We start from the raw sequence: 20,772 nt of genomic DNA, 5'->3' as shown, positions 1-20,772 counted from the left end.
TGTAAGGCATGTGTACGTGTAGGAAGAGAGGAAAGTGATTGGTTCTCAGTGAATGTAGGTTTGCGGCAAGGGTGTGTGATGTCTCCATGTTTGTTTAATTTGTTTATGGATGGGGTTGTTAGGGAGGTGAATGCAAGAGTTTTGGAAAGAGGGGCAAGTATGAAGTCTGTTGGGGATGAGAGAGCTTGGGAAGTGAGTCAGTTGTTGTTCGCTGATGATACAGCGCTGGTGGCTGATTCATGTGAGAAACTGCAGAAGCTGGTGACTGAGTTTGGTAAAGTGTGTGAAAGAAGAAAGTTAAGAGTAAATGTGAATAAGAGCAAGGTTATTAGGTACAGTAGGGTTGAGGGTCAAGTCAATTGGGAGGTAAGTTTTAATGGAGAAAAACTGGAGGAAGTAAAGTGTTTTAGATATCTGGGAGTGGATCTGGCAGCGGATGGAACCATGGAAGCGGAAGTGGATCATAGGGTGGGGGAGGGGGCGAAAATCCTGGGAGCCTTGAAGAATGTGTGGAAGTCGAGAACATTATCTGGGAAAGCAAAAATGGGTATGTTTGAAGGAATAGTGGTTCCAACAATGTTGTATGGTTGCGAGGCGTGGGCTATGGATAGAGTTGTGCGCAGGAGGATGGATGTGCTGGAAATGAGATGTTTGAGGACAATATGTGGTGTGAAGTGGTTTGATGGAGTAAGTAACGTAAGGGTAAGAGAGATGTGTGGAAATAAAAAGAGCGTGGTTCAGAGAGCAGAAGAGGGTGTTTTGAAATGGTTTGGGCACATGGAGAGAATGAGTGAGGAAAGATTGACCAAGAGGATATATGTGTCAGAGGTGGAGGGAACGAGGAGAAGTGGGAGACCAAATTGGAGGTGGAAAGATGGAGTGAAAAAGATTTTGTGTGATCGGGGCCTGAACATGCAGGAGGGTGAAAGGAGTGCAAGGAATAGAGTGAATTGGATCGATGTGGTATACCGGGGTTGACGTGCTGTCAGTGGATTGAATCAGGGCATGTGAAGCGTCTGGGGTAAACCATGGAAAGCTGTGTAGGTACGTATAGTTGCGTGTGTGGACGTATGTATATACATGTGTATGGGGGTGGGTTGGGCCATTTCTTTCGTCTGTTTCCTTGCGCTACCTCGGAAACGCGGGAGACAGCTATAAAGCCAAAAAAAAAAAAAAAAGAAAAAAAAAAAAAAAAAAATATATATATATATATATATATATATATATATATATATATATATATATATATATATATATATATATATATATATATATATATATACATATATATATATATATATATTATCCCTGGGGATAGGGGAGAAAGAATACTTCCCACGTATTCCCTGCGTGTCGTAGAAGGCGACTAAAAGGGGAGATAGCGGGGGGCTGGAAATCCTCCCCTCTCTTTTTTTTTTTTAATTTTGCAAAAGAAGGAACAGAGAACGAGGCCAGGTGAGGATGTTCCCTCAGAGGCCCAGTCCTCTGTTCTTAGCGCTACCTTGCTAACGCGGGAAATGGCGAATAGTATGAAAGAAAGAAAAGATATATATTTTTTTTTTTTTATACTTTGTCGCTGTCTCCCGCGTTTGCGAGGTAGCGCAAGGAAACAGACGAAAGAAATGGCCCAACCCCCCCCCCATACACATGTATATACATACGTCCACACACGCAAATATACATACCTACACAGCTTTCCATGGTTTACCCCAGACGCTTCACATGTCTTGATTCAATCCACTGACAGCACGTCAACCCCGGTATACCACATTGCTCCAATTCACTCTATTCCTTGCCCTCCTTTCACCCTCCTGCAAGTTCAGGCCCCGATCACACAAAATCTTTTTCACTCCATCTTTCCACCTCCAATTTGGTCTCCCTCTTCTCCTCGTTCCCTCCACCTCCGATACATATATCCTCTTGGTCAACCTTTCCTCACTCATTCTCTCCATGTGCCGAAACCATTTCAAAACACCCTCTTCTGCTCTCTCAACCACGCTCTTTTTATTTCCACACATCTCTCTCACCCTTACGTTACTTACTCGATCAAACCACCTCACACCACACATTGTCCTCAGACATCTCATTTCCAGCACATCCATCCTCCTGCGCACAACTCTATCCATAGCCCACGCCTCGCAACCATACAACATTGTTGGAACCACTATTCCTTCAAACATACCCATTTTTGCTTTCCGAGATAATGTTCTCGACTTCCACACATTCTTCAAGGCTCCCAGAATTTTCGCCCCCTCCCCCACCCTATGGTCCACTTCTGCTTCCATGGTTCCATCCGCTGCCAGATCCACTCCCAGATATCTAAAACACTTCACTTCCTCCAGTTTTTCTCCATTCAAACTCACCTCCCAATTTACTTGACCCTCAACCCTACTGTACCTAATAACCTTGCTCTTATTCACATTTACTCTTAACTTTCTTCTTCCACACACTTTATCAAACTCCGTCACCAGCTTCTGCAGTTTCTCACATGAATTAGCCACCAGCGCTGTATCATCAGCGAACAACAACTGACTCACTTCCCAAGCTCTCTCATCCCCAACAGACTTCATACTTGCCCCTCTTTCCAAAACTCTTGCCTTTACCTCCCTAACAACCCCATCCATAAACAAATTAAACAACCATGGAGACATCACACACCCCTGCCGCAAACCTATATTCACTGAGAACCAATCACTTTCCTCTCTTCCTACACGTTATTAGGTACAGTAGGGTTGAGGGACAAGTCAATTGGGAGGTAAGAGAGAATGGAGAAAAACTGGAGGAAGTGAAGTGTTTTAGATATCTGGGAGTGGATTTGGCAGCGGAAGTGAATCACCGGGTGGGGGAGGGGGCGAAAGTTCTGGGAGCATTGAAAAATGTGTGGAAGTCGAGAATATTATCTCAGAAAGCAAAAATGGGTATGTTTGAAGTGGTTCCAACAATGTTATATGCTTGCGACGCTTGGGTTATAGATAGGGTTGTACGGAGGAGGGTGGATGTGTTTGAAATGAGAATTATGAGGACAATATGTGGTGTGAGGTGGTTTATCGAGTAAGCAATGAAAGGGTAAGAGAGATGTGTCGTGATAAAAAGAGTGTGGTTGAGAGAGCAGAAGAGGGTGTGTTGAAATGGTTTGGTCACATGGAGAGAATGAGTGATGCAAGATTGACAAAGAGGCTATATGTGTCAGAGGTGAAGGGAACGAGGAGAATTGGGAGACCAAATTGGAGGTGGAAGGATGGAGTAAAAAAGATTTTGAGCGATCGGGGCCTGAACATGCAGGAGGGTGAGAGGCTTGCAAGGAATAGAGTGAATTGGAACGATGTGGTATACCGGGGTCGACGTGGTATCAACGGATTTAACCAGGGTATGTGAAACATATGGGTTAAATCATGGAAAGTTTTGTGGGGCCTGAATGTGTGGAAAGGGAGCTGTGGTTTCGGTGTATTATACATGACAGCTAGAGAATGAGTGTGAACGAATGTGGCCTTTGTTCTCTATTCCTGGCGCTACCTCCCGTGCGTTGGGGGGGGGGGGGGGGGGGGGGGGGGGGGGGTTGTCACTCTATATGTGGCGGGGTGGCGACGGAAATGAATAAGGGCAGCAAGTAGAAATTATGTACATGTGCATATATGTATATGTCTTTGTATGTATACTTTGCTTTGCATGTATACATTGAAATGTATAGGTATATACACACACACACACATATATATATATATATATATATATATATATATATATATATATATATATATATATATATATATATATATATATATATATATATATATATATATATATATATATATATATATATATATATATATATATATATATATATATATATATATATATATATATATATATGTATATATATATATATATATATATATATATATATATATATGTATATATATAGGGGATAGGGGATTAAGAATACTTCCCACGTATTCCCTGCGTGTCGTAGAAGGCGACTAAAAGGGGAGGGAGCGGGGGGCTGGAAATCCTCCCCTCTCGTTTTTTTTTTTTTTTAATTTTCCAAAAGAAGGAACAGAGGGGGCCAGGTGAGGATATTCCAAAAAAGGCCCAGTCCTCTGTTCTTAACGCTACCTCGCTAACGCGGGAAATGGCGAATAGTTTGAAAAAAAAAAAAAAAATATATATATATATATATATATATATATATATATATATATATATATATATATATATATATATATATATATATATATATATGTATATATATATATATATATATATATATATATATATATATATATATATATATATATATATATATATATATATATATATATATATATATATATATATACATATATATATATATATATATATATATATATATATATATATATATATATATATATATATATATATATATATATATATATATATATATATATATATATATATATATATATATATATATATATATATATATATACATAGACGCCCATGCACGCACATGTGCATATATATAGATATCAACATGAACAGACGTATACATACAAAGACATATGCATATATACACATTCATACTTGCTGCCTTCATCCATTTACGTCTCCACCCCGCCATACATATACATATCAACATAAACAGACATATACATACACAGACATGTGCATATATACACATTCATACTTGCTGCCTTCATCCATTCCCGTCTCCACCCCGCCACACAGAATATTACCCCCCCCCCCCCCCAGCAAGGTAGCACCAGGAAAAGACAAATAGGCCAATGTCGTTCACACTCAGTCTCTAGCTGTTATGTGTATGTGATGCACCGAAACCACAGACTTTTCCATGGTTTAACGCACACGCTTCACGTTCCCCGATTCAGTCCATTGGTAGCACGTTGACCCCGGTGTACCACATCGTTCCTATTCACTCTATTCCTTGCAAGCCTTTCACCCTTCTGCAAGTTCAGGCTCCGATCGCTCAAAATCTTATTCACTCCATCCTTCCATCTCCAATTTGGTCTCACTTCTCCTCGATCCCTCCACCTCTGACACATATATCCTCTTCGTTAATCTTTCCTTACTCGTTCTCTCCATGTGACCAAACCATTTCAAAACACCCTCTTCTCTCAACCACACTCTTTTTATTACCATACATCTCTCTTACCCTTTCATTACTCGATCAAACCACACCTCACACCGCATATTTTGTGTGTGTGTGTGTGTTTGTGTGTGTGTGTGTGTGTGTGTGTGTGTGTTTGTGTGTGTGTGTGTGTGTGTGTGTGTGTGTGTGTGTGTGTGTGTGCTCATTCTGATTTCGACTGCAATTGAACCTTTAGAAAGTAAACCAATGTTAAGTGATTTCTAAAAATTGATTTATGATTAAAGGTAAAGAGCATTGATGATCTCTCCCTCTCTCTCTCTCTCTCTCTCTCTCTCTCTCTCTCTCTCTCTCTCTCTCTCTCTCTCTCTCTCTCTCTCTCTCTCTCTCTCTCTCTCTCTCACCCTAAGGGTAGCGTCTAGTTGAAGAGAATCAAGGACGAACTTCCAGACGAGGCCACTGTCTTGCATCCTGCCCATAAACGCGTCAAGCTTCCTCTTAAGCGGAGAGTGTCGTTGTAAGGCCTGGGCGACGCTGTATGTCCCATAGTTTTGCTGCAATTCATCATTGGGCTTCATTAGTTTAAACAGAATAATTGAAACATCGCAGATATTTACAGATGTCAACACACTTGTTACTGGTCTCCAAATGGCGAGGCTGTACCATCATCAATTGACGAAACAGAGCACAGCCTCTTTAATGGAGTATTCGTTTCATAGGTGTTTATCCTTTCCCTGCTATGACTCACTTCCGCTTCCATAGTTCCATTCGTCACCAAGCTCACGCCCACTTATCTGAAACACTTCACTTTTTCCAGTATTTCAACTTCTGACTCTAATAACCGTTTACTCTCAATATCCTCCTTCATACAAATCTTATCATATTATGCCAGATTCTAGTAAGAAATGTTCTTAAAAATTACAAGAGCTACTTTCAGTGATATGCAAAGGATATCCATGTTCGTGACACATTCTCTCTCTCTCTCTCTCTCTCTCTCTCTCTCTCTCTCTCTATATATATATATATATATATATATATATATATATATATATATATATATATATATATATATATATATATATATATATATATAAATATATGTATATATATATATATATATATATATATATATATATATATATATTTTTTTTTTTTTAAAGGGGAAGTAAATGTTTATAGTTGTGTTACTGGAGTGATAGTTTTCATACAAGGTGCTTTGACAAGAAAATAGTGAAATTGGAAAAAATGTAGCTTAGACATTGAAGCTTATTGATACAGTGGTTAAATTGATGAGAACTGCTATTGACGTTTGTGTAAATAAATCATACATTTCCCTTTTCCATAGCCAGAGGTTGAACCATTATGTGACATTCATTTATTCATTTCATTTCAAGCTAGAAGTTTAAGGTTTTCTAAATTGTTTCTTAAATTTTTCATATGTATATATATGTATATGTGTGTGTGTGTGTGTGTGTATATGTGCGTATGTATGTGTATATATGTATATGTGTATATATATGTATATTATCCCTGGGGATAGGTGTGAAAGAATACTTCCCACGCATTCCTCGCGTGTCGTAGAAGGCGACTAGAGGGGACGGGAGCGGGGGGCCAGAAATCCTCCCCTCCTTGTATTTTTTAACTTTCTAAAATGGGAAACAGAAGAAGGAGTCACGCGGGGGGTGCTCATCCTCCTCGAAGGCTCAGACTGGGGTGTCTAAATGTGTGTGGATGTAACCAACATGTGAAAAAAGGAGAGATAGGTAGTATGTTTGAGGAAAGGAACCTGGATGTTTTGGCTCTGAGTGAAACGAAGCTCAAGGGTAAAGGGGAAGAGTGGTTTGGGAATGTCTTGGGAGTAAAGTCAGGGGTTAGTGAGAGGACAAGAGCAAGGGAAGGAGTAGCAGTACTCCTGAAACAGGTGTTGTGGGAGTATGTGATGGAATGTAAGAAAGTAAATTCTCGATTGATATGGGTAAAACTGAAAGTTGATGGAGAGAGATGGGTGATTATTGGTGCATATGCACCTGGGCATGAGAAGAAAGATCATGAGAGGCAAGTGTTTTGGGAGCAGCTGAATGAGTGTGTTAGTGGTTTTGATGCAGGAGACCGGGTTATAGTGATGGGTGATTTGAATGCAAAGTTGAGTAATGTGGCAGTTGAGGAATAATTGGTATACATGGGGTGTTCAGTTTTGTAAATGGAAATGGTGAAGAGCTTGTAGATTTATGTGCTGAAAAAGGACTGGTGATTGGGAATACCTGGTTTAAAAAGCGAGATATACATAAGTATACGTATGTAAGTAGGAGAGATGGCCAGAGAGCGTTATTGGATTACGTGTTAATTGACAGGCGCGCGAAAGAGAGACTTTTGGATGTTAATGTGCTGAGAGGTGCAACTGGAGGGATGTCTGATCATTATCTTGTGGAGGCTAAGGTGAAGATTTGTATGGGTTTTCAGAAAAGAAGAGTGAATGTTGGGGTGAAGAGGGTGGTGAGAGTAAGTGAGCTTGGGAAGGAGACTTGTGTGAGGAAGTACCAGGAGAGACTGAGTACAGAATAGAAAAAGGTGAGAACAATGGAAGTAAGGGGAGTGGGGGAGGAATGGGATGTATTTAGGGAATCAGTGATGGATTGCGCAAAAGATGCTTGTGGCATGAGAAGAGTGGGAGGTGGGTTGATTAGAAAGGGTAGTGAGTGGTGGGATGAAGAAGTAAGATTATTAGTGAAAGAGAAGAGAGAAGAGAGAGGCATTTGGACGATTTTTGCAGGGAAAAAATGCAATTGAGTGGGATATGTATAAAGGAAAGAGACAGGAGGTCAAGAGAAAGGTGCAAGAGGTGAAAAAGAGGGCAAATGAGAGTTAGGGTGAGAGAGTATCATTAAATTTTAGGGAGAATAAAAAGACGTTCTGGAAGGAGGTAAATAAAGTCCGTAAGACAAGGGAGCAAATGGAAACTTCAGTGAAGGGCGCAAATGGGGAGGTGATAACAAGTAGTGGTGATGTGAGAAGGAGATGGAGTGAGTATTTTGAAGGTTTGTTGAATGTGTTTGATGATAGAGTGGCAGATATAGGGAGTTTTGTTCGAGGTGGTGTGCAAAGTGAGAGGGTTAGGGAAAATGATTTGGTAAACAGAGAAGAGGTAGTAAAAGCTTTGCGGAAGATGAAAGCCGGCAAGGCAGCAGGTTTGGATGGTATTGCAGTGGAATCTATTAAAAAAGGGGGTGACTGTATTATTGACTGGTTGGTAAGGTTATTTAATGTATGTATGACTCATGGTGAGGTGCCTGAGGATTGGCGGAATGCGTGCACAGTGCCATTGTACAAAGGCAAAGGGGATAAGAGTGAGTGCTCAAATTACAGAGGTATAAGTTTGTTGAGTATTCCTGGTAAATTATATGGGAGGGTATTGACTGAGAGGGTGAAGGCAGGTACAGAGCATCAGATTGGGGAAGAGCAGTGTGGTTTTAGAAGTGGTAGAGGATGTGTGGATCAGGTGTTTGCTTTGAAGAATGTATGTGAGAAATACTTAGAAAAGCAAATGGATTTGTATGTAGCATTCATGGATCTAGAGAAGGCATATGATAGAGTTGATAGAGATGCTCTGAGGAAGGTATTAATAATGTATGGTGTGGGAGGCAAGTTGTTAGAAGCATTGAAAAGTTTTTTATCGAGGATGTAAGGCATGTGTACGTGTAGGAAGAGAGGAAAGTGATTGGTTCTCAGTGAATGTAGGTTTGCGGCAGGGGTGTGTGATGTCTCCATGGTTGTTTAATTTGTTTATGGATGGGGTTGTTAGGGAGGTGAATGCAAGAGTTTTGGAAAGAGGGGCAAGTATGAAGTCTGTTGGGGATGAGAGAGCTTGGGAAGTGAGTCAGTTGTTGTTCGCTGATGATACAGCGCTGGTGGCTGATTCATGTGAGAAACTGCAGAAGCTGGTGACTGAGTTTGGTAAAGTGTGTGAAAGAAGAAAGTTAAGAGTAAATGTGAATAAGAGCAAGGTTATTAGGTACAGTAGGGTTGAGGGTCAAGTCAATTGGGAGGTGAGTTTGAATGGATAAAAACTGGAGGAAGTAAAGTGTTTTAGATATCTGGGAGTGAATCTGGCAGCGGATGGAACCATGGAAGCGGAAGTGGATCATAGGGTGGGGGAGGTGGCGAAAATCCTGGGAGCTTTGAAGAATGTGTGGAAGTCGAGAACATTATCTCGGAAAGCAAAAATGGGTATGTTTGAAGGAATAGTGGTTCCAACAATGTTGTATGGTTGCGAGGCGTGGGCTATGGATAGAGTTGTGCGCAGGAGGATGGATGTGCTGGAAATGAGATGTTTGAGGACAATGTGTGGTGTGAGGTGGTTTGATCGAGTAAGTAACGTAAGGGTAAGAGAGATGTGTGGAAATAAAAAGAGCGTGGTTGAGAGAGCATAAGAGGGTGTTTTGAAATGGTTTGGGCACATGGAGAGAATGAGTGAGGAAAGATTGACCAAGAGGATATATGTGTCGGAGGTGGAGGGAACGAGGAGAAGAGGGAGACCAAATTGGAGGTGGAAAATGGAGTGAAAAAGATTTTGTGTGATCGGGGCCTGAACATGCAGGAGGGTGAAAGGAGGGCAAGGAATAGAGTGAATTGGAGCGATGTGGTATACCGGGGTTGACTTGCTGTCAGTGGATTGTATCAAGGCATGTGAAGCGTCTGGGGTAAACCATGGAAAGCTGTGTAGGTATGTATATTTGCGTGTGTGGACGTATGTATATACATGTGTATGGGGGTGGGTTGGGCCATTTCTTTCGTCTGTTTCCTTGCGCTACCTCGCAAACGCGGGAGACAGCGACAAAGCAAAAAAAAAAAAAATATATATATATATATATATATATATATATATATATATATATATATATATATATATATATATATTATTTATTATCTATTTATTTTGCTTTGTCGCTGTCTCCCGCGTTTACGAGGTAGCGCAAGGAAACAGACGAAAGAAATGACCCAACCCACCTCCATACACGTGTATATACATACACGTCCACACACGTAAATATACATACCTATACATCTCAATGTACACATATATCTACACACACAGACACATACATATATACACATGCACACAATTCACACTGTCTGCCTTTATTCATTCTCGTCGCCACCTCGACACCCATGGAATACCATCCCCCTCCCCCCTCATGTGTTCGAGGTAGCGCTAGGAAAAGACAACAAAGTCCCAATTCGTTCACACTCAGTCTCTAGCTGTCATGCAATAATGCCTGAAACCACAGCTCACTTTCCACATCCAGGCCCCATACAAATTTCCATGGTTTTCCCTAGACGCTTCACGTGCCCTGATTCAATCCACTGACAGCACGTCAACCCCGGTATACCACATCGATCCAATTCACTCTATTCCTTGCCCGCCTTTCACCCTCCTGCATGTTAAGACCCCGATCACTCAAAATCTTTTTCACTCCATCTTTCCACCTCCAATTTGGTCTCCCACTTCTCCTCGTTCCCTCTACCTCCGACACATATATCCTCTTGGTCAATCTTTCCTCACTCATTCTCTCCATGTGCCCAAACCATTTCAAAACACCCTCTTCTGCTCTCTCAACCACGCTCTTTTTATTTCCACACATCTCTCTTACCATTACATTACTTACTCGATCAAACCACCTCATACCACACATTGTCCTCAAACATCTCATTTCCAGCACATTCACCCTTCTTCGCACAACTCTATCCATAGCCCACGCCTCGCAGCCATACAACATTGTAGGAAACACTATTCCTTCAAACATACCCATTTTTGCTTTCCGAGATAATGTTCTCGACTTCCACACATTCTTCAAGGCTCACAGGATTTTCGCCCCCTCCCCCACCCTATGATTCACTTCAGCTTCAATGGTTCCATCCGCTGCCAGATCCACTCCCAGATATCTAAAACACTTTACTTTCTCCAGTTTTTCTCCATTCAAACTTACCTCCCAATTGACTTAACCCTCAACCCTACTGTACCTAATAACCTTGCTTTTATTCATATTTACTCTTAACTTTCTTCTTTCACACACTTTACCAAACTCAGTCACCAGCTTCTGCAGTTTCTCACATGAATCAGCAACCAGCGCTGTTTGGATGGTATTGCAGTGGAATCTATTAAAAAAGGGGGTGACTGTATTGTTGACTGGTTGGTAAGGTTATTTAATGTATGTATGACTCATAGTGAGCTGCCTTAGGATTGGCGGAATCCGTGCATAGTGCCATTGTTCAAAGGCAAAGGGGATAAGAGTGAGTGCACAAATTACAGAGGTATAAGTTTGTTGAGTATTCCTGGTAAATTATATGGGAGGGTATTGATTGAGAGGATGAAGGAATGTACAGAGCATCAGATTGGGGAAGAGCAGTGTGGTTTCAGAAGTGGTAGAGGATGTGTGTACCAGTTGTTTGCTTTGGAGAATGTATGTGAGAAATACTTAGAAAAACAAATGGATTTGTATGTAGCATTTATGGGTCTGGAGAAGGCATATGATAGAGTTGATAGAGGTGCTCTGTGGAAGGTATTATGAATATATGGTGTGCGAGGCAAGTTGTTAGAAGCAGTGAAAAGTTTTTATCGAGGATGTAAGGCAGGTGTACGTGTAGGAAGAGAGGAAAGTGATTGGTTCTTAGTGAATGTAGGTTTGCGGCAGGGGTGTGTGATGTCTCCATGGTTGTTTAACTTGTTTATGGATGGGGTTGTTAGGGAGGTGAATGCAAGAGTTTTGGAAAGAGGGGCAAGCATCTAAAATGAATGATCTTCTAAATGATAACACAACATGTTCTAAACTTAGTAAAAATCCCTTAGGAGCAGTTAATTCTCACTTCAATAAAGAAATGAAGTTGTTGTTGAAAGGTAACATTTCTCTTATCAAAAGTTTGTCATCATTGTCCCCTTCACTGCCATATATGTGTAGACTTATTAAAACACATAAACAGAGTTTTCCAGCAAGACCTATAGTGAGTTTAGTAGGCTCCTTTACATATAAATTGTCAAAATGGTTAGTTTCTTTATTAAGCCATTTAGTGGGTAAGGTATCAAATTCTAATATCATGAACAATGTAGATTTAGTCAACAAGCTAAATAATATGAATGTTAATTTTGATTTCAAATTAGTTAGCTTTGATGTTTCCTCACTTTTCATTAAAGTTCCAGTTGAGAACCTTTTCGAATGTTTATTTGAATTCTTGGATGATATTCATTTACCTGTTTCAAAGTCTAATTTCAGTGAAGTGATAAGATTGCGTATAAAAGACTGTGTATTTCAGTTTGTTGGAGATTACTATGCTCAAAAATTTAGTATGGCAATGGGTAACCCTCTTTCACCTGTACTAAGTAATCTTTATATGGAATTTTTTGAAACAAAATTACTAAAGGATATCTTACCCTTCAATGCAATTTAGTTCAGGTGTGTAGATGATGTTCTTTGTGTTTGGCCAACAAATGAAAATTTACAAATATTTCTCCCCTTACTTAACAATTTAGTACCTTCAATCAAATTTACTGTAGAAAATGAAAATAATGGTATGTTATCACTTTTAGACTGCATGGTCCATAGACAAGGAAACAAGTTTAAGTTTAGCATATACAGAAAACCCACCAATGTATACTCATTTATCCATTATTACTAATCTCAACATGACATAGTTAAATTATCATCATTTCAATCTATGTTCTTTAGGGCATTACGTATTTGCAGTCCAGAGTTTATTGATGATGAGTTTGAGAAGATATATTCTACTTGATCTAAGTTAACGTACCTTAGATCTTTCATTGATAAATCCCTTAAGTTAGCAAAGATATCATTTTATAGAGTTGAGCCCAAACCTCCCATTGACACAAAGAATCTTTTAGTTCTCCCTTTTGATAATAATTTCACTTTGTTTCCCATGTTGCTTAAATGCTTTAAGGTAATTGTTGCCTTTACCAACAGTAATACTATAAACAATATCTTAATCAGGAATTCACCAGAACATTCTCTTGCTTGATTCTATAAAGTGCCTTGTGGAAACTGTGATAAATTCTATGTTGGTCAGACTGGTAAGGATCTTTATATTAGTTATACGCAACATAAATATAGTATTAGAACGGGACAAGAATCAAATGCCTTGCTTAATCATGGTAAAACTATGATCATTGTATTGACTGGAGTAACACCATCTCTGTTATCAACTCTAACTCTATTACCAAAAGAAATATCATTGACTCTTCAATTATTAAATACACAAAGAATTAAAATCTTAATATTAGTGATGGTTTATACAAATTAGATAACTTTATTGTTGAACTGTTATATTTCTCTCTTGTGTCTCCCCTGATGTGATTAATACACGAAAGTGCTCTTGAGAACATTTCGTGTTTCCTTTTCCCCCTCGACTCATAGGAATACCTTGATCACGCGAAAATTTGTGATCCTCTCCAACATGCATTCTACACGGCTCTTCTATTATTTCTCTATAAGCTGTCCTGGACTTTCTCCTTTCGTTACTGCTTTCTCCAAATCACTAATCAAGGCTCACCAACTGAAGTTACGATCTGAATTCCTTAGGAAACGCCTTGCTGAACAAGTGATTTCAAGATCAGTCCTGCCTGAACGTTTGTTGCAGCTGTCTGGTCTACCATTTGACCAATTTCAAAGTATTATTTTAAAGAAAAACATTGAATTAAAGAAACTTGAAATGGAGGAGGCTTCTCGCATTTCAAGAGAGAAGAAATGTGACTTTTAAATGGCAATACCGACACACTGGAAGAACCGGATGTTGGACTATTGCTATGATGAATTAAGGAAAGAACGCAATAGGCTACAAGTGTCACTAAATCGTAGGTTGGACCATCTTATTGAAAACAGCGACTGGACCAAGAACACAAACTGTCTAATAAACAACTAGAAAAAGTTTCCTTGTGTGCATTAGGCTATGGTTTAAGCTTTGTGTGCTCTAACAGAGAAGCCAGCTGTGTTGATGTCACAAAGGCTCTTGTAATTTAGTAAAATACAGTAATATAAGTAATGATGATATTAATATCTGTAAGGTTTTAGTGTATGCTAGTTGGTCAAAACCAGTGGGAGCTAATTGCCCTAAATGATTCATAAGAGCTATTAACACCTAAAAAAAGACAAGGATATACATATTACTAAAGGAGATAAGGCTACCACTGATGTGATTTTAGACAAAAGTAAATATTCCTCTAAAATGAATGATCTTCTAAATGATAACACAACATGTTCTAAACTTAGTAAAAATCCCTTAGAAGCAGTTAATTCTCACTTCAATAAAGAAATGAAGTTGTTGTTGAAAGGTAACATTTCTCTTATCAAAAGTTTGTCATCTTTGTCCCCTTCATTGCCATATATGTATAGACTTATCAAAACACATAAACAGAATTTTCCAGCAATACCTATAGTGAGTTCAGTAGGCTCCATCAATTGTCAAAATGGTTAGTTTCATTATTAAGACCTTTAGTGGGTAAGGTATCAAATTCTAATATCATGAACAATGTAGATTTTGTCAACAGGCTAAACAATATCAAGTTTAATTTTGATTTTAAATTAGTTAGCTTTGAAGTTTCCTCATTTTTCATTAAAGTTCCAGTTGATGACCTTTTAGAATATTTATTTGATGTCTTGGATGATATTCATTTACCTGTTTCAAAGTCTAATTTCATTGAACTGATAAAACTGTGTATAAGAGACTATGTATTTCAATTTAATGGAGATTATTATGCTCAGAAATTTAGTATGGCAATGGGTAACCCTCTTTCACCTGTACTAAGTAATCTTTATGTGGAATTTTTTGGAGCAACATTAGTAAAGGATATCTTACCTTCCATTGCAATTTAGTTTTGGTATGTAGATTATGCTCTTTGTGTTTGGCCAAGAAATAAAAATTTACAAATATTTCTCCCCTTAACAATTTTGTATCTTCCATAAAATTTACTGTAGAAAATGAAAATAATTGTATGTTACCAACCTTATATCGCATGATCCATAGACAAGATAACAAGTTTAAGTTTAGCACGTACAGAAAACCCACCAATGTATGTTCATATATCTATTATTACTCATTTCAACATGGGAGTTACATCATCATCATTTCAATCTATGTTCCTTATTTGCTGTCCAGAGTTTATTAATGATGAGTTTGAGAAGATATATTCTATTGGATCTAAGTTGTACCTTAGATCTTTCATTGATAAATCCCTTAAGTTAGCAAAGAAATCATTTTATAGAGTTGAGCCCAAAGCTCCAATTGACACCAAGAATCTTTTAGTTCTCCCTTTTACTAATAATTTCACTTTGTTTCCCATGTTGCTTAAATCCTTTAATGTAATTGTTGCCTTTAGCAACAATAATACTATAAAGAATGTCCTAATCAGGAATTCACCAGAAATTTCTCTTGCTTGCTTCTATAAAGTACCTTGTGGAAACTGATAAATTCTATGTTGGTCAGACTGGTAACGATCTTTCTGTTAGACTTAAGCAACATATATATAGTGTTAGAACGGGACGAGGATCAAATGCCTTGTTTAATCATGTTAAAACCTATGATCATTGTATTGACTGGAGTAACGCCATCTCAGTTATCAACACTACCCTCTATTACCAAGAGAAACATCATTGACTCTTCAATTATTAAATACACAAAGAATCATAATCTTAATATTAGTGATGGTTTATACAAATTACATAACTTTATTGTTGATAAGATTTTAAAATGATAAGTTTATGAATGCTCGTTGTATGTTTTAGACAATCACATGTTTACCAAATGGTGTCCTAGCTTCGTCTCATCGATGTATATCAACTGACTGTTATATTTCTTTCTTGTGTCTCCCCTGATGATGTGATTATTACACGAAAGTGCATTTGGGAACTTTTCGTGTTTCATTTTCCCCCTGGACTCATAGGAATATCTTGATCACGCGCAAAATTGTGATCCTTTCTAACATGGATTCCACAAGACTCTTCTATTATGTCTCTACAAGCTGTCCTGGACTTTCTCCTTTCGTTACTGCTTTCTCTAAATAGCTAATCAAGGTTCACCACCTGAAGTTACGATTTCAATTCCTTAGGAAAAGCCTTGATGAACAAGTGATGCCAAGATCTGTCCTACCTCAACGTTTGTTGCAGCTGTTTGGTCGACCATTTGACCAATTTCAAAGTATTATTTTTAAGAAAAACATTGAATTAAAGAAACTTGAAATGGAGGAGGCTTTTCGTATTTCAAGAGAGAAGAAACGTGCCTTTCAAATGGCAATACCGACACACTGGAAGATCTTGATGTTGGACTATTTCTATGATGAATTAAGGAAAGAACGCAATAGGTTACAAGTGTCACTAAATCGTAAGTTGGACCATCTTATTGAAAACGGCGACTGGACCAAGAACACAAACCTATCTTTTGTGGTAAACCTGTCTAATAAACAACTAGACAAAGATTCCTTGTGTGCATTAGGCTATGGTTTAAGCTTTGTGTGCTCTAACAGAGAGGCCAGGTGTGTTGATGTCACAAAGACTTTTTGTAATTTAGCAAAATACAGTGATTTAAGTAATGATGATATTAATATCTGTAAGGTTTTAGTGTTTGCAGTTTCTCAAAACCAGTTGAAGCTAATTGCCCTAAAAGATTCATAAGAGCTATTAACACCTAAAAAAAAGACAAGGATATACATAATCCTAAAGAAGATAAGGGTAACGTTGTTGTGATTTTAGATAAAAGTAACTATTTATCTAAAATGAATGATCTTCTAAATGATAACACAACATGTTCTAAACTTAGTAAAAATCCCTTAGAAGCAGTTAATTCTCACTTCAATAAAGAAATGAAATGTTGTTGAAAGCTAACATTTCTCTTATCAAAAGTTTGTCATCTTTGTCCCCTTCATTACCATATATGTATAGACGTATCAAAACACATAAACCGAATTTTCCAGCAAGACCTATAGTGAGTTCAGTAGCCTCCATCACATATAAATTGTCAAAATGGTTAGTTTCTTTATTAAGACATTTTGTAGGTAAGGTATCAAGTTCTAATATCATGAAAAATGCAGATTTAGTCAACAAGCTAAACAATCTGAATGTTAATTTTGATTTCAAATTAGTTAACTTTGATGTTTCCTCACTTTTTATTAAAGTTCCAGTTGATGACCTTTTAGAATATCTATTTGATGTCTTGGATGATATTCATTTACCCGTTTCAAAGTCTAATTTCATTGAACTGATAAAATTGTGTATAAAAGACTGTGTATTTCAATTTAATGGAGATTATTATGCTCAAAAATTTAGCATGACAATGGGTAACCCTCTTTCACCTGTACTAAGTAATCTTTATATGGAATTTTTTGAAACAAAATTACTAAAGGATATCTTACTCTCCAATGCAATTTGGTTTATGTATGTAGATGATGTTCTTTGTGTTTGGCCAACAAATGAAAATTTACAAATATTTCTCCCCTCACTTAACAATTTAGTACCTTCCATCAAATTTACTATAGAAAATGAAAATAATGGTATGTTACCACTTTTAGACTGCATGGTCCATAGACAAGGAAACAAGTTTAAGTTTAGCATATACAGAAAACCCACCAATGTATACTCATATATCCATTATTACTAATCTCAACATAACAGAGTTAAATTATCATCATTTCAATTTATGTTCTTTAGGGCATTACGCATTTGCAGTCCAGAGTTTATTGATGATGAGTTTGAGAAGATATATTCTACTTGATCTAAGTTAACGTACCTTAGATCTTTCATTGATAAATCCCTTAAGTTAGCAAAGATATCATTTTATAGAGTTGAGCCCAAACCTTCCATTGACACCAAGAATCTTTTAGTTCTCCCTTTCGATAATAATTTCACTTTGTTTCCCATGTTTCTTAAATCCTTTAATGTAATTGTTGCCTTTAGCAACAATGATACTATAAAGAAAATCTTAATCAGGAATTCACCAGAAATTTCTCTTGGTTGCATCTATAAAGTGCCTTGTGGAAACTGTGATAAATTCTATGCTGCTCAGACTGGTAAGGATCTTTTTGTTAGACTTAAGCAACATAAATATAGTATTAGAACGGGACAAGAATCAAATGCCTTGTTTAATCTTGCTAAAAACTATGATCATTGTATTGACTGGAGTAAAGCCATCTCAGTTTTCAACTCTAACTCTATTACGAAGAGAAATGTCATTGAGTCTTCAAGTATTAAATAAACAAAGAATTATATTCTTAATATTAGTGATGGTTTATACAAATTAGATAACTTTATTGTTGATCAGATTTGTAAAATGATACGTTTATGAACGATCGTTGTATGTTTTGGACAATCACCTGTTTACCAAATGGCGTCCTAGCTTCGTCTCTTCGATATGTATCAACTGACTGTTATATTTCTCTCTTGTGTCTCCCCTGATGATGTGATTATTACACAAAAGTGCACTTGGGAACTTTTCGTGATTCATTTTCCCCGAGGACTCATAGGAATATCTTGATCACGCGCAAAATTGTGATCCTTTCCAACATGGATTCCACACGGCTCTTCTATCACTTCTCTACAAGCTGTCCTGTACTTTCTCCTTTCGTTACTGTTTTCTTCAAATCGCTAATCAAGGCTCACCACCTGAAGTTTAGATCTCAATTCCTTAGGAAATGCCTTGATGAATAAAGAATGCCAAGATCTCTCCTACCTCAACGTTTGTTGCAGCTGTTTGGTCGACCGTTTGACCAATTTCGAAGTATTATTTTAAAGACAAACATTGAACTAAAGAAACTTGAAATGAGGAGGCTTTTCACATTTCAAGAGAGAAGAAACGTGCCTTTCAAATACCAATACCGACAAACTAACAGAACCGGATGTTGGACTATTGCTATGATGATTTACAGAAAGAACGCAATAGACTACAAGTGTCACTAAATCGTAAGTTGGACCATCTTATTGAAAACAGCGCAGTGGACCAAGAACACAAACCTTTCTTTTGTGGTAAACCTGTTTAATAAGCGACTAGATAAAGATTCCTTGTGTGGATTAGGCTGTGGTTTAATCTTTGTCTGCTCTAACAGAGAAGACAGCTGTGTTGATGTCACAAAGTCTTTTTGTAAATTTAGCAAAATACAGTAATTTAAGGAATGATGATATTGATATCTGTAAGGGTTTAGTGTATGCCACTATATCAACACCAGTGGAAGCTAATTGCCGTAAAAAATTCATAAGAGCTATTAACACCTTAGAATAAGACAAGGATTACGTGTTAAATGACAGGCGTGCGAAAGAGAGACTTTTGGATGTTAATGTGCTGAGAGGTGCAACTGGAGGGATGTCTGATCATTATCTTGTGGAGGCTAAGGTGAAGATTTGTATGGGTTTTCAGAAAAGAAGAGTGAATGTTGGGGTGAAGAGGGTGGCGAGAGTAAGTTAGCTTGAGAAGGAGACCTGTGTGAGGAAGTACCAGGAGAGACTGAGTACAGACTGGAAAAAGGTGAGAACAATGGAAGCAAGGGGAGTGGGGGAGGAATGGGATGTATTTAGGGAATCAGTGATAGATTGCGCAAAAGATGCTTGTGGCATGAGAAGAGTGGGAGGTGGGTTGATTAGAAAGGGTAGTGAGTGGTGGGATGAAGAAGTAAGAGTATTAGTGAAAGAGAAGAGAGAGGCATTTGGACGATTTTTGCAGGGAAAAAATGCAATTGAGTGGGAGACCTATAAAAGAAAGAGACAGGAGGTCAAGAGAAAGGTGCAAGAGGTGAAAAAAAGGGCAAATGAGAGTTGGGGTGAGAGAGTATCATTAAATTTTAGGGAGAATAAAAAGATGTTCTGGAAGGAGGTAAATAAAGTGCGTAAGACAAGGGAGCAAATGGGAACTTCAGTGAAGGGCGCAAATGGGGAGGTGATAACAAGTAGTGGTGATGTGAGAAGGAGATGGAGTGAGTATTTTGAAGGTTTGTTGAATGTGTTTGATGATAGAGTGGCAGATATAGGGTGTTTTGGTCGAGGTGGTGTGCAAAGTGAGAGGGTTAGGGAAAATGATTTGGTAAACAGAGAAGAGGTAGTGAAAGCTTTGCGGAAGATGAAAGCCGGCAAGGCAGCAGGTTTGGATGGTATTGCAGTGGAATTTATTAAAAAAGGGGGTAACTGTATTGTTGACTGGTTGGTAAGGTTATTTAATGTATGTATGACTCATGGTGAGGTGCCTGAGGATTGGCGGAATGCGTGCATAGTGCCATTGTACAAAGGCAAAGGGGATAAGAGTGAGTGCTCAAATTACAGAGGTATAAGTTTGTTGAGTATTCCTGGTAAATTATGTGGGAGGGTATTGATTGAGAGGGTGAAGGAATGTACAGAGAATCAGATTGGGGAAGAGCAGTGTGGTTTCAGAAGTGGTAGAGGATGTGTGGATCAGGTGTTTGCTTTGAAGAATGTATGTGAGAAATACTTAGAAAAGCAAATGGATTTGTATGTAGCATTTATGGATCTGGAAAAGGCATATGACAGAGTTGATAGACATGCTCTGTGGAAGGTATTAAGAATATATGGTGTGGGAGGAAAGTTGTTAGAAGCAGTGAAAAGTTTTTATCGAGGATGTAAGGCATGTGTACGTGTAGGAAGAGAGGAAAGTGATTGGTTCTCAGTGAATGTAGGTTTGCGGCAGGGGTGTGTGAT

The 20,772-nt window shown here is 38.1% G+C and overlaps 1 protein-coding gene across 1 annotated transcript in view; it reads right to left on the bottom strand.

Moving 5' to 3' along the window:
• LOC139763966 (uncharacterized) overlaps positions 1 to 20,772 on the bottom strand; it is a 178,156-nt gene that overhangs the window by 48,387 nt on the left and 108,997 nt on the right. The window contains exon 4 of the mRNA XM_071690445.1: positions 5,488 to 5,637. Within this exon, the coding sequence (XP_071546546.1) occupies positions 5,488 to 5,637 (150 nt within the window). The remainder of the gene's footprint in view (positions 1 to 5,487; positions 5,638 to 20,772) is intronic.

This window comes from Panulirus ornatus, chromosome 48 (genome assembly GCF_036320965.1).
Source record: "Panulirus ornatus isolate Po-2019 chromosome 48, ASM3632096v1, whole genome shotgun sequence".
Lineage (NCBI taxonomy): Eukaryota > Metazoa > Arthropoda > Malacostraca > Decapoda > Palinuridae > Panulirus > Panulirus ornatus.
Note: the sequence above shows the minus strand (reverse complement) of the source record. Positions and strands in the feature narration are given on the sequence as shown.